The sequence below is a fragment of the Apium graveolens genome, chromosome 1 (genome assembly GCF_009905375.1).
Source record: "Apium graveolens cultivar Ventura chromosome 1, ASM990537v1, whole genome shotgun sequence".
Classification (NCBI taxonomy): domain Eukaryota; kingdom Viridiplantae; phylum Streptophyta; class Magnoliopsida; order Apiales; family Apiaceae; genus Apium; species Apium graveolens.
In genome coordinates, this window is record NC_133647.1 from 2,192,560 (window position 1) to 2,214,154 (window position 21,595).

The window sequence follows — 21,595 nt, forward strand, 5'->3', positions numbered from 1 at the left end:
TCAGCGAACAATTTCATCCAAACTACGGAAGTTGATAAAAAGGAAAGCAAGATGGGAAATAAAATACTTGATGCATACAACTTACAACTTGACATGGCCACCAAGATCACTAAATATCTACTATGAAACCCTTTTCAAACCAGTACATTTGCAACATAGGCAGATGACGAGTTACAAGTTAACATACAGATGCTATTCACAAAACGAACAAAAACATTTTATACAAAACACTTAAACCACGACCCTTGTCCTGTTTTTCTTTCTTGACCCCTTCCAGAAACAAGTAGCAACTACAAATTAGTCTGTCAAATGATTCTTTTTTCAAAAGCTAATTACGGCTATCAGCCAGACTTTCTTATACTAGCCTTCCTTTAATTACTGCTTCACTGAAGTCTTTGATTATATGGCATATTTAATCCTGACGTAAAAATTTGAGCAAATTATCTGCGTTGGCTGCACATCTGACACACCGTTGCAGACCTGGAAGGATTCAGATAAGTGCATTGATCACAAGCCCAACTTCCTGGATCCTCAGCGCCCTTGCTTGATCCTCCAATCCGGAAAGAGCTTTTTCCTCTCCCACTTTTCGTTTTGCTACTCCCTGCAACACATTTTGAGCTTGTTGTCTTGCTAGAGGCTCCTATGGAATTAACATTTGACAAACCATTCTCCAATGCTCTGACCAAGTTTTCGAAGTAATTTCGCGTGACACTGTTGTGGCATTCAATAGCATGTTAGGTGATGTATCAACAAAATTTTCCCAGAAAATTATTTAAAGATAAACCCGCATTAAACACAAAAAAGTAAACTTCAAAAGAGTTTCGTAACAAAAAAAACAAGGTACTGCATGTTAACCAGGTACAGCTGTATGCTTTCGTGTTTACATAGCTTGCGCAATACATGCTCACTCACATATCCGAGTACAAGATAATGCAAAAGGAAACTGATGCGGTATTATCAGGTAATCTTGCAAATATTATGAATACGGACATGAAAACAGAACTCCAGATCCATATAAGCTTAGACAGACGGTTATGATTCATTGGGTTTAAAACAAAACAACCTCAGAAATTTTAGTTCCTTGCATGAAAGAGGACCTCTCCCAGTTTTACACTGCTACGTTAATTATAGAATCTTTAGGGTAATTCTATAAACTCTAGCACAAAAACTTCCAATATGTTCAAGTTCTACCTGCAGCCTGCGCACTCTTCTTTGTTTAAGTTTTTAGCAAGACTCTTCATATAATTTCGATGATTCATGGCCCATGTAGTAGTGCCTAGCTTAAAATCCAACCTCTACTAAAGAAACCCAAGAAAAGGCTAACAAAGTACCCAAACCAATTGCTTTTAGTTGATGACAGTACACGTGTTCCAGCATCTGCTAACCATTCACTAGCCTACAAACCCTTTGCAGAATGAGCTCTGATGTTAAAACCCTCCCCCAAGATACAGTACCAATATCTCATTTTACACATTGCCAAATTTCCCCAAGAATATTCCACATATTGACAAGTCATAAGCTACTTGCGGACTGATCTTGGTTTACAAAATCAATAACTTCTAGAATTTACCTAGAGTTTCGTACTCCCATGACATCCCCATAGCAATTTTCGAAGTAAAACTTCTGATACAGAAGCTCAATGAAGAGGGACTAAAAATACCTACTAATTTTAAGCATTTATGTTGCTCAATAGAAAAAGACTATTAACCGACTGACAACTTATTAATTCAAAGGGTGAGCTTGATTTAGTGAGCGCACCCAGACTGGGACAACTCAGTAAATCTCCAGTCCACCCTACTAAATAGCCTTCAAAGCCCCTCTCTGCCAATCAGTGAAGTGCATACAGCAATTTCTTTTGCATTTCATTTTGTTTCAATATAACAGCAAATAAATATCTTACACAATATATACCTAGTCAATCCAGCCAGTTTTGTACGAAAACCACTAAAATCTTCAGATGTAGCATCACCGAGGTAATTCTGTAATTCCTTCTCTGCGCACTGATGGAGCCTTTCTAAATTAGCCTCTGCTTCACCTGTTCAACAAATGAAAACAGGAATAAATTACCAACCCAATAAACATAAGTTCCTGCTAAATTACATGATAAAAACCAGCGAAATTTATACCTTGCAAATACTCAAAGAACTGCCTCTTGGCAAGCTTGTGCTCTGGCAAGTAGAATCCATACGCATATGTCCATTTCAACACTCGCCTACATTCGACAATCTGCCAGCACAAAAATAGCAAGGGAACTGTTAATGAATTCATGCACAACGTAAAATGGTCTAAAGAATCATAGATCTGCTGCTTCAAAATGTACGAGGTATATTCTTTAGCTTTCAATTCGTACTGTATCAACATGTAAGTGGGAAACATGCCCTTTGCAAGTTGAATGGAACCACCACTTTCTGAAATCTGAACATAAAATCCATCTGGCTTACAGAAATAACATAAAAGAGAAGACAGTTTCTGGACTGGTTAATGCTAAACTGAGATTCATTCTTAACTTCTTGTAAGAAACATAAATGTTTAAAAAATGAGATATTAGATGAACTTCTAAGAGTATATAGGAGATCAAAAGTTCTAAAAAAAAGAGTTGAATAATTAGTAGTGTTTACATAGCTTGGTTCACCAAATGTGCACTAGTATCTAAGTTAATTTATGATGCAAAGATGAGTAAACCCGGTTAGTGTAATATATGCTTTATTCTAGTGAGATCATCACTACTCTCTTGTTGTTGATATATAGGAAGATGTATGGATTACAAATGAGAATTGATATTAAATTACTGATTAAGACTTCTTTATATTCGTCTATTTTACTTTTTGAGAAATCCTTAGCATAATCCTTAATGTAGTAAATTTATCTTTTGCTGTTATCTTCGTTATATACCACAATTTCTAATTACTCTTCTTTATATCTTGCTAATTCACACTACATGATGAAGACTAGGAACATAAGTGGTCTAAAAGCCACAGAAACTTGTTTGTAAACAAGTTGTGGACACTGAAAGGAGAGGGCACGGGAATAGCAAGAGTTAAGATCAAGAAACTTGGACATACTTGTGACCATGCTTCCAACACAAACTTCAATTGTGACTCTGGTATCTTCTGCTTCTCACTAAGTTTTTCAAGCTGGAAAAAACAGAAAAACAAAACTTACAAAAAGCAGGGGGGGGGACATTAAGTACTTATAGATCAATTGAAGTCCTTACTGGGGATGTAGCAGCCCAAAAAACAATATGGCTAAATTGACGCTTACTCTATATTTGGTAACAGAAACAAGATCACTCCATACACCAATTCAGTATAAAGAATAGGCTGATCTTGTCAAGAAAGCTCAACAACTAAATGCATGCAATGATGTAGTGTAAGAGAGTTAATTTGACTGGATAAAGAATAATGTTTTAAAGATTTATAGTTGTGTACTTGTGCTTAAATTTTCTAATTTATCTTCATTATCATTTAAAAATTAAAAACTTCTGACCGACTCAAAAGTAGATGTAAATTACATGCCAAATGATAATCCCTCCATTCCTAAACAACAGTCCCTCTGATTTTTGGCACGCATGTGTTGTGGTGCAAAACAAACTATTCAAAAGTAATATAAAAATCAAATTTCTATATCAAATAAAGTTTTGCATCTAAATATTGATTTGACATAAACTTTTAAATTTAATAATGAGTATAATTATGTTTTCAAGCACCTCAATCAAACATGCTAAAAGATCAAAGCAGCTATTCTTTAGAAATGTAGGTTGTAATCATGAGCAACAATTCCACAATTTTGTGGAACAAAAAAATAAAGTTACGTCTATCCACAATGGCTTCAAATTCTATTTTACATTTTGCTTGCTAATAAAAATGAGAGGTTACACAAATGAAACAATCATAACTCTAGTCTAGGTCATATTATATCACAACAAAAATAAAGATTTGTTCTTACATGCACAGTTTGCATTTTATGTAAATCTGCAAGGGTTTTCTGCCTCGACTGCCATTGAAAAAGATAAAATGTCAGATTACTTGTAAGCAATCACTTAAACAGAATTACAACAGAGAAATATCCAAAAACAAACTAATACATTGATAACAAAATTCCTAACACAACTATTCAATTTTACACTGAGCATATGTAATAAAATGAGGACTTATCTAAACTGCATTTAAAGAAAATAAATAAACAATAGCTACAGCTCAAAAGTTTTAATAATCTACGAATTGTCAGTATTAAGTTCCACTACTCCCCATAGGAAAATAACACATATGAAACAACTAAAACCGGTACATTTGCATGTATTCATTATATACTAAGTTACCCGGACTCGGGTACGGGTGTCGGATACGGGTGAGGATCCAAGTGTCAAACTCTTAGCTTTTAAAAAATTAGGATTCATAAATATGAATCCAAAAATGGACTCGGGTGCGGGGATTCCGAATATAACCTTCACATAAACGAAATTATACCTACTTTTATATTTTACATTTGTAAATTCGTGTCTTCTACCACAGAAAGTAAACATATACATAGTTGTTTTTTCATATTTATAACATAATTCAAAAGGATAACATGAAAATAGTAATCCATAGACATCCCTCCCTAGAATTAAGAGGATTAAGTTGTGGAGCCTTGTAAATCATATTGAACTAGATTTCTTAAGGTCAAAGTGTCCGGTTTCTATTTGAAGGATCCGACTCAAATCCCATACACACACCCATGTCATGTCCGATGGACACGGGTATCATGGCAAAATTGAAGAGTAGGGGTAACTTAGATTATATATATTTATCCTTAATTATATATCATAGGCAGCTGGAGAGTTACAACAGTTCACAGACCATGACCCTTAAGTTATAACTGCACAAACAGATGCTATATAGAAACAAAAAGGACAACATTAAAGAAAGAAGAAAAGCATTTTCCGGAAACTCACATTGCGGGAGGAACTTTCGGAAACCTCAACAGTCCTCTTTCTTTTATGATTGATCATCAATCCAGCAGCAGCAATATTGTGTTCATCCATGTAGCGAATGATAAAATCAATAGGTAGTACATAATTCCTTCGGGAGTGATGCAACATAATCAATCCAATCAAACTACCATCCGCAGAGGTGAATACCGGGCTCCCGGATGATCCTGGTCCGCCAAAGAAATTATAAACCTCAATGAGCGGCAAATCAGGGTGAAGGTTATGAAGCTCCTTATCTATCGTCCTAGCTATCCCCCGGGTGGTCCGAAACCGGGGAGTCCTTGAAGTCCTTTCATCCAACCCAGCGAGATCATCACCAATAGTGATAGTGGACCTCGAAGATGGAAACACGACATCCCGAGACCGGTAAGGGAACGAAATCTTTCCCGTGACGAGAGAAAAACCAACATTGTGGTGAAACCAAGAGAACACCCGCTGTTGTTCAGTAAGAGAAATTTGACTTGGGAGGTTGACATAACCAAAAACCTCATTTTCTGAATCCCTTCTAATAGCTAAAAAGGCAATATCGAACGTATAGTTGACGTCCGAAATATCTGCCTGCATGAAGAATTTGGCACTCCTAGGTCTCACAGTAATTAGCAGATTAGTACTCACATCAGTACTCACAGGAATAATATGCGCCACAGTAACCAACAAACCTCGCGGGTCGATGCAAATTGCACCACCATGCTTAACTTGGCTTGTCACCCTATCTTCTGTTTCGACCATAAACACAGCATTAGCCTCTCTAACACCTCTCATCGAATCCATTTCCAAGCCCTAACACTACAAGAGTTTCCAATAATGGCAACAGAATTTTATAGCGGAAAACATTATGTTGCCAATTACTAACAAGTTATCAACGGAGCTCACAGTATTGAAAAATCAACACAATAGTAACGAATGCCCAAACGAAATATTAATAGATATTTACTAATTGAAAATTTTGTTGGCAAAATAAGCGGGAAAAGAAATTACACTAATTAATCTGTGCGTAATTGCCGCGACGGAGACTCAACAGGCCGTTGAAAAGTGGCGGCCGTACTCTCGAACGCCTTCCGTCACACTTAGCGGAGGCTCTCGTACACAACGTCTTACATTTCCTTCTCAACTCGAGTGTTTCCCCTTTCTTTCTTCTGGTATACTTTCGTTACTCCTTGTTTCATTTCTTTTCTTATTTCCGGATACTTTTTATATTTTCCTGTCGTCTCCGCGCTATTTCCTTCCTTCCGGTTAATTTCGCATATTTTCATATACTGTAAATTTACTATTTATTTTTAATTACTCATGTCATGTGTACTTTTAGGGATGGTAAATTAATCGGATATTCGAGTTTTGGATTTGGATTTTAACTATACTGAACCGATACCCGACCCGAAATCCAATCCAAACCCGAAATCCGATTAAAACCCAGCACATTTATTATAGATTATACGTAATATTTTAGATGTAATACATATAATTTACATAGTTTTCTTGTATTATTTAAGTAACAGTAGATTATTATTATTAAGATTGTCAACCCTTACTCAGTGAATTATAACTTTTTATTTGAAAATCAGTTTTTATTATGAAATATGAACTTTGTATATAATTATAAAAATAATAATTTGTGATGAAATACTAAATATTATCTAATCAACATATCTTAAATATTACTCAACTTGTTAACTCGTGCAATATAACGTGTTTAACTACTTATTAGTTAATATATTTTAATTTTAGATCTTATATAAATGTGATTAATAGTGTTTTTATGTATAAATAATATTAAATTTAATATTTGGTTAACCGAACCGAAATTTTTCGGTAATTTGGTTTGGTTTTCGGTTAACCGAACCAAATGCACACCCCTACCCACAGTAGGTTACTCGGTCCCAATTAAGTTCAGGTGGTAAAGTAACCAAAAACTATTATGTTCCGCTGCAACCAAATTCTCCACAGGATTGCAAAAGAAAAAAAACACTATACATTTGGTAGCTTGATAAATTTGCTTTGGAAATGAATAACACCAAATGTTTTCTTCTCTTTTACCTTCCTCGAGTGAAGAGCATATAACTTGTATGAGTGTTGGCCCTTGTTTAAGCTAGTCATTGTATGTATGATTTGATGTTTTTGCATTATTGCTGACTGTTGAGTTATTATTTTTCAATTGTGAACCAGGTTGAGGAAGACTCTCCAGCATACCACTCTGGAATATGTGACTTTGATGTTATCGTAGAAATTAATGGAGTAGTAGTCCAGAGTACTTTAGAGGTATGTTGTTGCATACAATGACTTTGATTTGACTTTGAATATGAACTTTGGTTTTTCAAAATGGTGAAAATCTGATGCAGTTTATTAGAAATGTGATTTCACATTCTTGTGGACATATATTGCTGCAGATTGACCTCTTCAATTCTATATTGCACAGTGCCTTACATCTACGAATCAATGCTTAGCTATTTTGGGATATAAATGATAGTATAATTTACTCAGGACATTTAGGCTAACAGTGTGGAACTGTCATGTTTTATTTCCAGTTCTTTGAGAAAACATGGGACAAGGTTGGAGAATCTGTGGAGCTTAAAGTTCTAAGAGAAAGTACCGGTGGCCAATTAAATATAAGTACTGCGATTGGCGAGGTGACACCCGAGAAATTCCCCAAGTAAGTGTGTGGCAGTTGTTTTTTTTCGAGCATTTTATTGGAGTCTTCGGATTTTACCTTATTCCCAGTTGTCAAACGTCCTCTAATACCTTACCTTCTCTGGAACTAAATTTAAGGGGGGTTTTATTGCATAAGTATCTAGTCTGTAGGATTTAGTTTACCTTACTTTGTTGTGTGCTTATAGTAGTTGCTTCTTCAATCTCAAACAGTGTTAGCTAAGGCGCTGGTTTGGGTGGGTTTTCGGTTAAATTTACCATATTTTAGAAACATAGACCAGTAGTTGTCAGTCATTTGTTTCTTCACTACCATCAACACGTCTGACCAGTTCCTGATATTACAAAATGTAAGAATTCAACTTGAAGAATTCAAAAATGGTAACCTGAAGCACCTAATAATGGGGTTATGGAACTATGCAGGCAAATGTCAATTTTTCCTTGAAGTGTATATTTATGAGGTTCTTTAGGATCCAATATCAATCTTTAGATCGAGGAAAGTATAATGCATAACACTGGTTAGACCAATTGATCCAACCTGTTAAGACACCTGAAATTATATCAAATCACAGTTATGGAATCCCCCAACTATGAAGAACACTCATAGAAGAGGGGCTACAGAAGAGTTCATGAGTAGTTACAACCTAGCTGTTCGGGAGTAGGCGGTAGGAGTTTACAAGACACATTAAACAACAGTACAGAACTGAAAGATCCGGGTGCTGATACAGCTGTCTGGTCGAGCAGCATAGTGAAAGCGTGTCCTTTTGCTTTGTGCCAACTCCTTGCCTTTGCCTATCACTTTCAGACTCTTTTGGAACTCGATATACATGGAACGATCAACTATGCATACATTTAGCAAGTGTGGATCAGGAAATTTTCGAGCTGACCTGCCCAATGGAAGTTGTGTACTTCACATACGTATGCTTATATTGTCGTTTTGCTTTTGTAGGTGGGTGATGAGTTACAGGGAATTGTTAAGTTACAGATAAATGTAATCATCACATGTCCTTGCCAGAATCTGTTGTCATTGAAGTGGTTCGAGGAAGTGCTTCTCTAGGTTTGATTGATGAACTTGTAATGGAATTTGTATATATGTAACTAGTCTGTGATAGAATCGAATTTGAAATCGAGTATGTGATGGAATTGAGATTGATAGCGCATCAAAATCGCCTGTATATATGTACAGATGAATTGGTTGAAACACTGAAACAGGTGAACTAAAATGATTGCTATAGTATTAATCTGGAAACTCGGCAAAGGGATTTATCTACCTTACAGGAGTAATTTAGAAACACGGCAGAGGTCGTATGGGAGTAATCTGGAAACACCGCAAAGCAATTTTGGTGTTGGCACAGCATTTCTCTTGTTAGTTTCAGTACCAGCACTGCGAAAATAGTCTTATAATTCTGCACCACTCATTGATGGTGGTCAGGCTTGTGTTCTTTATGCACGCAACGTTTGTAGTTTGATCTCTTTTTTTTCTCTGCCATTGCTTTCGATTTTCAAGTCATGTGTTCTCGAAGGATCTCAGTTATAATAGCAGAGCGTATCTTTTTCTCCCATAATCCCATGTCTTGGTGAGCAATTCCAGAGGTGACTAACATAATTGTGTAAATCACTGGAAAAACAAGATGAAAATAGAGCGCACTGACATTCCAGCAACCCCTAGTTTTAGTTTGTCGAGGGCCTCCAGGCTTTGATCACAACTTGAAGCATGTACTTCCCATACAAAGAGCTGTGACCACAAAAAAAAACATGACTATACCTATACATGATTATTTGAGATACACAACATGCACATAATGAATAAATTAGACATACCTGATGGTCTGCAACATGCTCATCCATTTTTCTACTTTGTCTCCAGTACACATCATCATCTTTACGAGATTAAGCATGCAAATGGAAATTATTTCAGTTATTTCAGACAAATTTTGAGATCCTAATATATTCCATTATTTAATGTGTAAATATATACCTGAACACTGTATAAAGCAAATGAATGCTAGAAAGATAAAACAGCACTCTAAGCAAACAATTTCATCCATCCAAGGAGGTTGATATAAAGGAAAGCAATATAGGAAATAAAATACTTGATGCATACAACTTGACATGGCCACCAAGATCACTAAATTTCTACTATGAAACCCTTTTCAAACCAGTACATTCGCATAGCATTCAGCTAATATAATAATCCAAAATAGTACAAAATAGGCAGATGAAGAGTTACAACAGTTCCCAGACCATGACCTTAAAGTTACAAGTTAAACATACAGATGCTATTCACAAAACAGACAAAAACATTTTATACAAAAGACTTGAACCATGACCCTTATCCTGTTTTTCTTTCTTGACCCCTTCCAGAAACAAGTAGCAACTACAAATCAGTCTGCCAAATGATTCTTTTTCACAAAAGCTAATCACGGCCATCAGCCAGACTTTCTTATATCAGCCTTCCTCTTTTTACTGCTTCACTGAAGTCTTTGATTATAAGGCATATTTAATCCTGAGGTAAAAATTTGAGCAAATTATCTGCGTTGGCTGCACATCTGACACACCGTTGCAGACCTGGAAGGATTCAGATAAGTGCACTGATCACAAGCCCAACTTCCTGGATCCTCAGCGCCTTTGCTTGATCCTCCAATCCGGAAAGAGCTTTTTCCTCTCCCACTTTTCATTTTGCTACTCCCTGCAACACATTTTGAGCTTGTAGTCTTGCTAGAGGCTCCTATAGAATTAACATCCGATAAACCATTCTCCAATGCTCTGACCAAGTTTTCGAAATAATTTCGCGTGACACTGTTGTGGCATTTAATAGCATGTTAAGTGATGTATCAACAAATTTTCCCAGAAAAATATTTGAAGATAAACCCACATGGCCACATCAAACACAAAAAAGTAAACTTCAAAAGAATTTTGTAACAAGAATAAAAAAACAAGGTACTGTAATATATTAATAGCAGCTTCTCTTCAGAGCCTAGCTTCGCATATTGACAAGTGGGCAACTGACTACGTTTTCATAATGTTAACCAGGTACAGCTGTATGCTTTCGTGTTTACATAGCTTGCGCAATACATGCTCACTCACATATCCTTTTTCAAACAACTAAAAAGAAAGTCAAGTACAATATACTGCAAACTCAGATTGTTTCTCTGACAACAAAAAAGAAGCCAAGTACAAGATAATGCAAAAGGCAACTGATGCGGTATCATCAGATAAACTTGCAAATATTGTGAACACAGATATGAAAACAGAACTCCAGACCCATATAGCTTAGACAGATGGTGGGATTACGATTCATTGGGTTTAAAACAAAAACACCTCAGAAATTTCAGTTCCTTGCATGGAAGAGGACCTCTCCCAGTTTTAAACTGCTAGGTCAATTACAGAATCTTTAGGATAACTTCTATAAACTCTAGCACAAAGACTTCCCATATGTTCAAGTTCTACCCGAGGCCTGTGCACTCTTCTTCTTTTAAGTTTTTAGCAAGACTCTTCATATAATTTCGTTGATTCATGGCCCATGTAGTGGTGCCTAGCTTAAAATCCAACCCCTACTAAAGAAACCCCAAGAAGAGGCTAACAAAATACCCAAACTAATTGCTTTTAGTTGATGACAGTACACGTGTTCCAGCATCTACTAATTTGAAAACAAGTACTCTTTGTATATAACATAAATCAAACAAACGTTAACCATTCACTAGCCTACAAACCCTTTGCAGAATGAGCTCTGATGTTAAAACTCGCCCCCGAGAAACAGTACCAATATCTCAATTTACACATTGCCAAATTTCCCCAAGAATATTCCACATATTGACAAGTTATAATCTACTTGCAGACTGATCTTGGTTTACAAAATCATTAACTTCTAGAGTTCACCTAGAGTTTCAAACTCCCATAACATCCCATAGCAATTTTCGAAGTAAAACTTTTGATACAGAAGCTCAATGAAGAGGGACTAAACACCTACTAATTTTAAGCATGTATGTTGCTCAATTGTAAAAAGACTATTAACTGACAACTTATTTATTTAAAGGGTGAGCTTGATTTAGTGAGCGCACCCAGACTGGGACAACTCAGTAAATCTCCAGTCCACCCTACTAAATAGCCTTCCTTCAAAGCCCCTCTCTGCCCATCAGTAAAGTGCATACAGCAATTTCTTTTGCATTTCATTTTGTTTCAATATAACAGCAAATAAATATCTTACACAATATATACCTAGTCAATCCAGCCAGTTTTGTACGAAAACCATTAAAATCTTCAGATATACCATCACCGAGGTAATTCTGTAATTCCTTCTCTGCGCACTGATGGAGCCTTTCTAAATTAGCCTCAGCTTCACCTGTTCAACAAATGAAAACATGAATAAATTACCAACCCAATAAACATAAGTTCCTGCTAAATTACATGATAAACACCAGGGAATTTTATACCTTGCAAATATTCAAAGAACTGCCTCTTGGCAAGCTCGTGCTCTGGCAAGTAAAATCCATACGCATATGTCCATTTCAACACTCGCCTACATTCGACAATCTGCCAGCACAAAAATTTCAAGGGAACTGTTAATCTTCATGCACAATGTAAAATGGTCTAAAGAATCATAGATCTGCTGCTTCAAAGTGTAAGAGGTATATTCTTTAGCTTTCAATTCGTACTGTATCAACATGTAAGCGGGAAACATGCCCTGTGCAAGTTAAATGGAACCACCACTTTCTGAAATCTGAACATAAAATCCATCTGGCTTACAGAAATAACATACAAGAGAAGACAGTTTCGGTGACTGGTTAATGCTAAAATGGGATTCATTCCTAACTTCTTGTAGGAAACATATATGTTTAAAAAAATGAGATATTAGATGAACTTCTTAAAGTAAATAGGAGATCAAAAGTTCTAGGACAAAAAGAGTTGAATAATTAGTAGTGTTTACATAGCCTGGTTCACCAAATGTGCACTAGTATCTAAGTTCATTATGATGCAAAGATGATTAAACCCGGTTAGTGTAATTTAAGCTTTATTCTAGTGAGATCATCACTACTCTCTTGTTGTTGATATATAGGAACATGTATGGATTACAAATGAGAATTGATATTTGATTATTGATTAAGATTTACATTTTATTATTTCTTTATATTCGTCTATTTTACTTTTTGAGAAATCCTTAGCATAATCCTTAGTGTAGTAAATTTTCTGCTATTAATTTCCTAAGTATATCTTTTGATGTTATCTTTGTTATATACCACAATTTCTAATTGCTCTTCTTTATATCTTGCTAATTCACACTACATCATGAAGACTGGGAACATAAGTGGTCTAAAAGCCACAGAAACTTGTTTGTAAACAAGTTGTGGACACTGAAAGGAGAAGGCACAGAATAGCAAGAGTTAAGATCAAGAAACTTAGACATACCTGTGACCATGCTTCCAAAACAAACTTCAATTGTGACTCTGGTATCTTCTGCTTCTCACTAAGTTTTTCAAGCTGGAGAAAAACAGAAAAACAAAACTTACAAAAAGCAGGGGGGCCATTAAGTACTTATAGATCAATTGAAGTCATTACGGAGATGTAGCAGCCCAAAAAACAATATGGCTAAATTGACGCTTACTCTATTTTTTGGTGACAGAAACAAGATCACTCCATACACCAATTCAGTATAAAGAATTCGATGATCTTGTCAAGAAAGCTCAACAACTAAATGCATGCAATCATGTAGTTTAAGAGAGTTAATTTGACTGGATAAAGAATAATGTTTTAAAGAATTATAGTTGTGAACTTGTGCTTAATTTTCTAATTTATCTCCATTATCATTTAAAAATTAGACACTTCTGACCGACTGGAAAGTAGATGTAAATTACATGCCAAAGGATACTCCCTCCATTCCTAAACAACAGTCCCTTTAATTTTTGGCACGCATGTGATGTGGTGCAAAATAAATATAGTCAAAATTAATATAAAAATCAAATTTTTATATCACATAAAGTTTCGCATCTAAATTTTGATTTGATATAAACTTTTAAATTTAATAATGAGTACAGTTATGTCACCTCAATCAACGTGCTAAAAGATCAAAGCAGCTATTCTTTAGAGATGTAGGTTGTAATCATGAGTAACAATTCCACAATTTTGTGGAACAAAAAAATCAAGTTAAATCTATCCACAATAGCTTCAAATTCTATTTTACTTGTTGCTTGCAAATATGTATGAGAGGTTACACAAATGATACAATCATCACTCTAGTCTAGGTCATATTATATCACAACTGAAAAATAAAGATTTGTTCTTACATGCACAGTTTGCATTTTATGTAAATCCGCAAGGGCTTTCTGCCTCGACTGCCATTGAAAAAGATAAAATGTCAGATTACTTGTAAGCAAATCATTTAAACAGATTTACAACAGAGAAATATCCAAAAATAAACTAATACATTGATACATAATTGTCTCCTATTTTTTAGCCATAGTCCATTTTCGGTTACTGAAGTACAAAAACACATGAGAATTGGAAACTATTTAAACAAAATTCCTAACACAGGTATTCAAGTTTACACTGAGCATATGTAATAAAATGAGTACTTACCTAAACTGCATTTAAAGAAAATAAATAAACAATAGCTACAGCTCAAAAGTTTTAATAATCTATGAATTGTCACTATTAAGTTCCACTACTCCCCATAGGAAAAGAACACATATGAAACAACTAAAACCAGTATTTTTGCATGTATTCATTATATATAATAATTATTCTTAATAATATACTATAGGCAGCTGGAGTCTGGAGAGTTACAACAATTCACACACCATGACCCTTAAGTTATAACTGAACAAACAGATGCTATATATAAACAAAAAGGACAAATACAACATATGCATAAGCCTCAAACCATGCCCTTTATCCTGATTTTCTTTCTTCACCCCTTCCCAAACAAGGTGCAACTACAAATCAGACTGCCTAGCAAGCTAATCACGACTGAGGACTGACTCACAAACTTTTTTATACTAGCCTTCCCTTTTACTGCTCTGAATTCTTCGTTATGCTAGTGGATACAGATTTTAGAAGAGAAGTTATAACTATAAATGGAATTAATAGAACCGGTCCTTTCTCAACTTGTCTAATATAGCCAACTGAATGAACATTTGTGGGAATCCAGGATAACAAATCGTAAATTACTCATTAAAGATACTATGAACCATGTCTATATTCTCCATTTCAAGGAAAATAACTTTCACAAAGATAATGGAACAATTCCTACTTCCAATAGGAGTTATCCCTAATGCCTCCTAGTGGATACGCCTTTTCTCTTGGTAACAAAAGATTGAGGATTCGAACCTCAGTAGAGGCAGGGTAACAGACCACTATCGGAAAAAAGAGAGATTTGGATGACCTTTGATTTTTATAATGACTAACTATATAACAGGAGAAGTGAAGATATAAGTGACAAACTTGAACATACCGACTGGTTGGTTGCCCACCGCTCGTAATAGTGAGTGTATCTTTCTAAAGAGTTCTTAGCCATCTCCCTTCTCTTCTCAGATTCATCATACTGCAAAAAATATAATACAAAGAATTAATTTCTATGCATATTCTCAGCAAGGCCATGACATCAAAGCAACAAACCATACCACTCCCTCTTGTTTTGCTGCTTCATAACGGTTACATGCATAAAAGCCACCAGTTCTCTCCCCATGATCAGACCAGACACCAAGACATAACCTGCCCATCAAATAGGTAAGACTATGAGATTGGCCGACTGCTAAATGCAAAATCAGTTATTTGTAGGAGAAAATAAGAACAAGCTAATTATTATTGCCGCAGATCCAAGATGTGAAACTTCTATAAAAACATTAAGATTGTAAGAGGGCAGTGGACACTTCAACAGACCATCAACGAAAAGTATGCAATACATCTAATAAAACTTGCCGCTTACCAGCAAAACTCAAATTTGCACGGTGGTGTGCAAGTCATGTGCATGCAACCTTGGTTCTTCTCAATTGGTCTCTTACATTTGGGACAAGGCTTCGAATTAGCAAGTATCCTGTGTCAAAATAATAGAACATCATCAATTGAAAAATCCCACTTCTCAAGCACTTCACCACAACAAAAGGAAACAGTTTCAGTACAAACAAGTAAAACATAGATGACAGACTTTCCTATAAACATAAATGCAGAGCTGTGGTGCACATGGCTTTTCTTTTCAAGTATAAAGATATTATACCATGAAAGAAATATAAATTAGCTCGCCTACACTTGAGTGTGAGTGTCAATGTGTGTGTGTGTATGTGAGAGAGGAGGGGGGGGGGAGAGAGAGAGAGAGAGAGAGAGAGAGAGAGAGAGAGGCATCCATAATAATTTGTTAGTATCCTTTTATCAATCCAGGAGTATTCTTTTCACAAGATGAATCCTACGGTTAGAAAGTTAGTATATAGATGATGTAGAAGGCCTACACTTGAGAAAAGTGTCTTACGCCTAAGATATAACTGATATTGATCATGACCTGTGATAGTCAATGCAGAGAATAGGAAGTGCTGAAATAATTTCCTAATAACTATGCAAATGTAATAACTTTACCAATAACTTTACCAATTCATATTTTCAGATTCTGCTGTATTTTTCAATATCCATTTGGCCACAGTCTCGCAGTCCACTGGACGATGAGCTTCCTCTGTACACTGTAACAGTAATTTGAAATTATACCTCGTGACCCATCGTCAGTTAATAAATAAAAAGGATAGTTCATAGTAGAGGAACTCGCATTCCAACAAAAGCTATATGAGCAAAGACATGACACGTCATGGCTGCCACTTCCAACATCAAATTCAACAGCACAATCACATCCTGGAGCAGGACACCACTTGAACTACACAAGAAAAGAAAATGAATGTTCAAACTGCTGCGGTGTAAAAGAGAGCTACAGAGAGATTCAAGACCACAAAAAAACTCTCAATCTGCAAAAAAAACTTTCAACGGCAACACAAAATCCCAAACATATGTAATAAAAAAAAATACTTGTGCAGAAGTTATAGCTCCTGCACAAGCAGGACTCCACTAATTAAGCAGATACGCAAGAATAATTCACAGAGATGATGCTTAATGATGAAACACATTTGTTCTGGAAAATAAATTGTGAAGAGCAACTCTTAATGACTAATAAATTGTGGATATCACTGGTGAAAATAGTAATATGAAACAAACTATAAAAAAGCTTATTTCTTCACAAGAAGAGGAAAACTTTATATTAATCACTTACAAAATAATATAGCTACGGGAAAGACTATCAAAATAATATATGTACTGATAAGCAAGAGAAATGAAATACATCCCAAACTCAACCTCATATATTGAGTTAACATACATTAAAGGATAAAAAAATGTAACAAAAACATATGCCCTGAGGCTCAGAAAATCATACCTTTCTGCTATCCTCAACATAAGATCGAAGAAGGTAACGATAATACCTCTGCTTATCTTCCTGGGACACTAGTGCATTGATCATATCCTGACTCACAGCAGTACCACAAGATGGGTCTGGACACCTTAGTGTCAAGCATCCCGGGCCATCATTGATAGAAGTGCTTATATATGCTGAAATGATCAACACAAACGTAGACATATGCAATCAGATTTTATAGTAATTACATATGTGCCAACTTTAATGCTGACAAAAAAACCAGGATAAAAACAGATGCTAGATACGACCTAATTGCAAGCAACAATATGACAAGAAATCAAAAAAGTAGCAGGAAGCTTTGATAAATTCCACATAATATATGTGGCAAATCCATTGTCACGGCGCTCAAATAGTCGACTTTAGAGGGTCCGCGAGAGAGGTCAAGTTGCAAACTGTCGACTAGTCTATCGACTTGTCGACCAGTTGCAAAATCTGGTCAAAATTCAAATTAGTCATCGACGTGTCGAACAGGTGCAAAATCTGGTCAAAATTCAAATTGATTAAAACACGAATCTCTAAATCCCCACAGACCAGCAACATGCAACATGCTTATCTCAGTTATTCTTTCTCTCTTCTATTCTCCGTTGAAGAGAAACTTGTATGTGTGTGTTAATTTATGTATACATTAAATTGATGAAATGTGATATATATACACACTACATGTACAGTCTGTGTATATATGTATGATCGGCGTGTATATAGATCAGTATATGGATATGGGAAAGAAAAAGAGTCAACACATGGGAATGTTAGACTTCTGTTCTGAGAAACCACACATATAAGATATATAATTATATAGTACTTAATATTTTATTAATAATTTATCGACTACTCAAGCTGGACCTCGATCGACTCGACTCGACTTACCGGTATGACAACTATGGGTGTATTAATTGAACAAAAAGTAAAAACATATTGCAAGCAACGAAAAGATGCTAACTTAGAGACAAACTGGACCATCATCAGTCGTTTCAACTTGTTTTGTAATAACACAAACTTTCTAATCCTAACACACTTTAACAGAGGATCACCACTACTGAAAAGTTGAGATGTAATTAATGGGTCATTTGACAAATCTGAATCATCTTTTCTGAATAATTAAAATTTCTGAATAAATTGATTTCTGAATCATTAATATTAATATGAAATAAGTTATTTGATAAATCTGAATCACATTATCTGAACGATATATTTGTAACTAAAACAATATTATTATTATTATTATTATTATTATTACTATTATTATTATTATTACAATTTATAACAATATATTTTACGTACTTTAATTTAATACATAATAAATATTACAAACGAGAAATAATTTAAAATCAAACAATAATAAACATTTTTTATAACGAGAGCAGAAATTTTGCATACATTAAAAAAAAGTTTCACTATCACTGTATTACATGCTCGGGCAATAGTATCTTAATCGTTAGGCTGTGAAAATCTATCTTAATCGGTAAGCTGTTTTGAATGCATTAAGAAACTAAAAATAAAAAACAAACACTCTTAATTATACAGAAGCCTCCTGTTCAGTTAAGTTAAGCCGATTAAGGAGTTATCAAATGACCCCTAAGATCTCCAATATAACGTGAAATTAAAACTACCTGCCCAACATGTAGAACAATAAGGATGACCACAAGCAGCGCTATTGATCTTATGAGTTGGATAGGATTCGAAACAGATCCCACATGTCAGCTGTCAAGAAATTAAAGCCAAGAACAAGAATAAAAACAGGGAAACATGTCAACATATTAACTACTCTTTTATACACGAATAATGTACTTCTCTGTGATTTTGAGATTTAACAGCTCGTTTCTCCACTAAACCAACAGCCTTGCGTACTCTATCTTCATCCGCAAACCATGCCTCGTGTACATTATTGACACTCCTACATTGTCAAATTTTCTTATCAAATACTCATAACACACTTCTTTGGGCAGATATGATAATTTTAGCATTTACAGAACTGCTCGAAACAAATGAATAAAAAAGGCAATAACAGTTCATGCATCACGTTCCTAGAAGGTATATACATCGTCAGAACAAAAAAATCATAAAAAAGCATCAATAGATAGAAGATGATATTTTCGACATCTTATGGAATGATACTTGCAACCCAATAATATAATTTTGTTTTTTAAGAACGATTGACATTAATGTTCCACTTTCTACTTTTTTCAAGTTGTGACTGCTGTCAAATTTTGAATAACGCAAGGTAAATAGAAACTACAAGGGATTCACCATTTATATTGACGAAGTAGCATGCATGCAGAAACTCTTGGTATCGAAAGAACTGTGGATATTTTGGCAATATCTTCTTCCTGACGTCGGTGTATATCTTCTTCCTTCAGGACAGTATAGTTTTTCTGCAACATAAATACAGTTTGAAAGCTTAAAAGACAACAGTGACGTGCTTAATGCAAGTAAAATACAAATCCAATCAACTGTAAACTCATATCATGTCAGTCCACAAAAATGAGATGCTAAAGATATTTTGACAACGGTATCATTTCAAAAAAATCACAATCAACATAATCACTTATGAGGGGGTGGGATTAATGTTAGTTGGAATTGTAGCGGATATATGTTGTCAGTTATCACCTGGCTTGGTAATTTGTTTTAAATTTATCATTTTTGAGAAGAATTAAAACTGAATTGAACAGAGAAAAGTGTTTGTTTATTTTTTGTATAAATAAAGAGAAATATCCTCGATTTCTGTGTGTAGCTAAACTTCTATCAAAAAAGAGATTTAGGCTTTGTATCGGAGAATTTTATTAGAAAGGGTAATATTGGCTTTGTTCACGGTAACGAAATGTTTTTTGTGTTTTGCTGAAGATGTTGCTTTTTATTTTCTCTTTTTTTTGGTAATTTATCTTTCTTTTTAAACTTGGTGAGAAATTTAATTAAATACATAAATTATAGATTATGTTTAGCAGAAATTAACGCTTATTAAACTTAAAGTTTAAGTTGGGTCATCGCTCCCACCCCCTCATAAGTGATTATGTTGATTGTGATTTTTTTGAAATGATACCGTTGTCAAAATATCTTTAGCATCTCATTTTTGTGGACTGACACTCAGCAACACAAATGAATACATACGTATATACCTACATATATTAAAAATGAAAACATTATTTATTATTTTCGAGAAATGAAAACTTTACTTAATGATTTTGAGAAATGAAGCTTTGCTTAATATTTTCAGGAGATGATAACTTTGCTGATTAATTTCGAAGAAATGAAAGCTTAATTATCATCCAGCTCACACCATATAGCCACTACGATCGCAACTAACGTTACTGACAAATCGGACTAATCGATTAACAAATAGCAACACAACTAAACACAAACGAACAAACATATATTAAAGATAAAAACTTTATTAAACTTTTCGAGAAATGAGAAGCTTAGAAGTACCTGGTGGCGATTAGCGAAGGAGGACTGATGATCGACATCGGCGCAATCGGAATCATCATCGTTATCGAAGACGTAATCAGCAGCATAGTCATCATCATTATCAAGTTCTTGCTCATCCTCAGTAGTGTAGGAGTCGTCTACAGAGTTAGCATCTTGCATATCTTCATCCCAATCCATCAATTATAAACCCTAGTATTTGAGAGAGAGAGGGAGACTTGAGAGGGATTTGAGAGAGAGCGCGAGAGAGAGAGAAGGGGAGAGAGATTTGGGGGATTACTGGGTAGGTAGGTTTTAGTTTTGGGGATTCTAAGAGCAGCACCTAAATATAAAATTATATATGGGTATATCTATCGTCTTCTCGAGAAAAATAAATAGAAACAAAAATTTCACTTTTTTACCTGGTTCCTCAACCAGAACAGTTATTTTCTGGAAAGGATTCTCATACTCGCCGCTTGCTGCGAGAGTAGGCAATTTCGCCGGTATTTTCGTGTTTCGTATATATTTAACCTAAATCCTGAATCGTTAGGGATTCATTTTATTTAGTGCTCGTATACCTTCAATTCATGTATATTTCATGTCGTGTGTTATGTCAAAAAATTGGTATAAACGTTATTCGGGTCAAAATTCAATAGAATGGTCAAAATTGAGATATTTATACCTAAAATTAAGGAGACAATAAGGCAAGTTTCTTTTCTGTTAAAGAAATAGGCGCGCCCCTTTGAATAAAGAGGGAGGCGCGCCCTGCGTTTATAAAAAAACTGTTGGTTAAATGCTTGAAGATGCTGGAGGCGCGCCATCATGAGAAGAGTGAGGCGTGGGCGTGCCCTGTTGATTGAGAAGGGGACTTTGGGTAATTCTCTGAGTAAGTCCCTCACCTGTGGAAGATATATTAGGGCGCGCCCTAAGTATAAGAGATGACTTGTATGAGATTTTAGTATGGTTACTTGGACGGCTTCCTTGGATGATTCAAGTAAGATGGAGATTATTATTACTAACATATTTGTTGCAGGTACTCTATTGAAGAACACCTTCATGTAATGCAACCACAGGAAGGCAATATCCGTGGTCGGAGACCTCCAGGTGTATGCCTGGACGGAAGGCCTCCTCCTGTAGTCAATGAA

General features: G+C 35.2%; 2 protein-coding genes and 1 long non-coding RNA gene across 5 annotated transcripts; 1 reads left to right on the forward strand and 2 right to left on the reverse strand.

The window, feature by feature from the left end:
- Window positions 1–25: 25 nt before the first annotated feature.
- Window positions 26–6,190, reverse strand: LOC141659466 (uncharacterized). 2 transcript variants are annotated; one of them, XM_074466353.1, is made up of 7 exons: window positions 5,948–6,189; window positions 4,934–5,755; window positions 3,946–3,993; window positions 3,063–3,134; window positions 2,127–2,226; window positions 1,912–2,035; window positions 28–711 (listed from the first exon to the last, which is right to left on the reverse strand). In XM_074466353.1, exons 2-7 carry the CDS (start codon window positions 5,738–5,740, stop codon window positions 441–443), a joined length of 1,422 nt encoding a protein of 473 aa, XP_074322454.1. In that variant the 5' UTR covers window positions 5,741–5,755; window positions 5,948–6,189; the 3' UTR covers window positions 28–440. The 2 variants fall into 2 exon arrangements, with proteins under 2 accessions (XP_074322461.1, XP_074322454.1); XM_074466360.1 differs by lacking the exon at window positions 3,063–3,134 and having other exon boundaries at window positions 26–711; window positions 4,934–6,190.
- An 896-nt stretch (window positions 6,191–7,086) lies between these two features.
- Window positions 7,087–9,161, forward strand: LOC141659480 (uncharacterized). Of its 2 annotated transcripts, none has more exons than XR_012549775.1 (3): window positions 7,087–7,225; window positions 7,492–7,616; window positions 8,559–9,161. It is a non-coding gene; the product is annotated as an uncharacterized LOC141659480 (long non-coding RNA). The 2 variants fall into 2 exon arrangements; XR_012549776.1 differs by lacking the exon at window positions 8,559–9,161 and adding an exon at window positions 8,182–8,533.
- A 561-nt stretch (window positions 9,162–9,722) lies between these two features.
- LOC141659459 (putative E3 ubiquitin-protein ligase ARI7) lies at window positions 9,723–20,835 on the reverse strand. The gene is made up of 15 exons (XM_074466342.1): window positions 20,475–20,835; window positions 19,299–19,423; window positions 18,840–18,945; window positions 18,662–18,752; window positions 17,013–17,185; window positions 16,356–16,460; window positions 16,184–16,272; window positions 15,531–15,638; window positions 15,226–15,316; window positions 15,057–15,146; window positions 13,891–13,938; window positions 13,016–13,087; window positions 12,043–12,142; window positions 11,828–11,951; window positions 9,723–10,408 (listed from the first exon to the last, which is right to left on the reverse strand). The coding sequence occupies exons 1-15, from the start codon at window positions 20,649–20,651 to the stop codon at window positions 10,138–10,140; spliced, it is 1,770 nt and encodes a 589-aa protein (XP_074322443.1). The 5' UTR covers window positions 20,652–20,835; the 3' UTR covers window positions 9,723–10,137.
- Window positions 20,836–21,595: the final 760 nt, after the last annotated feature.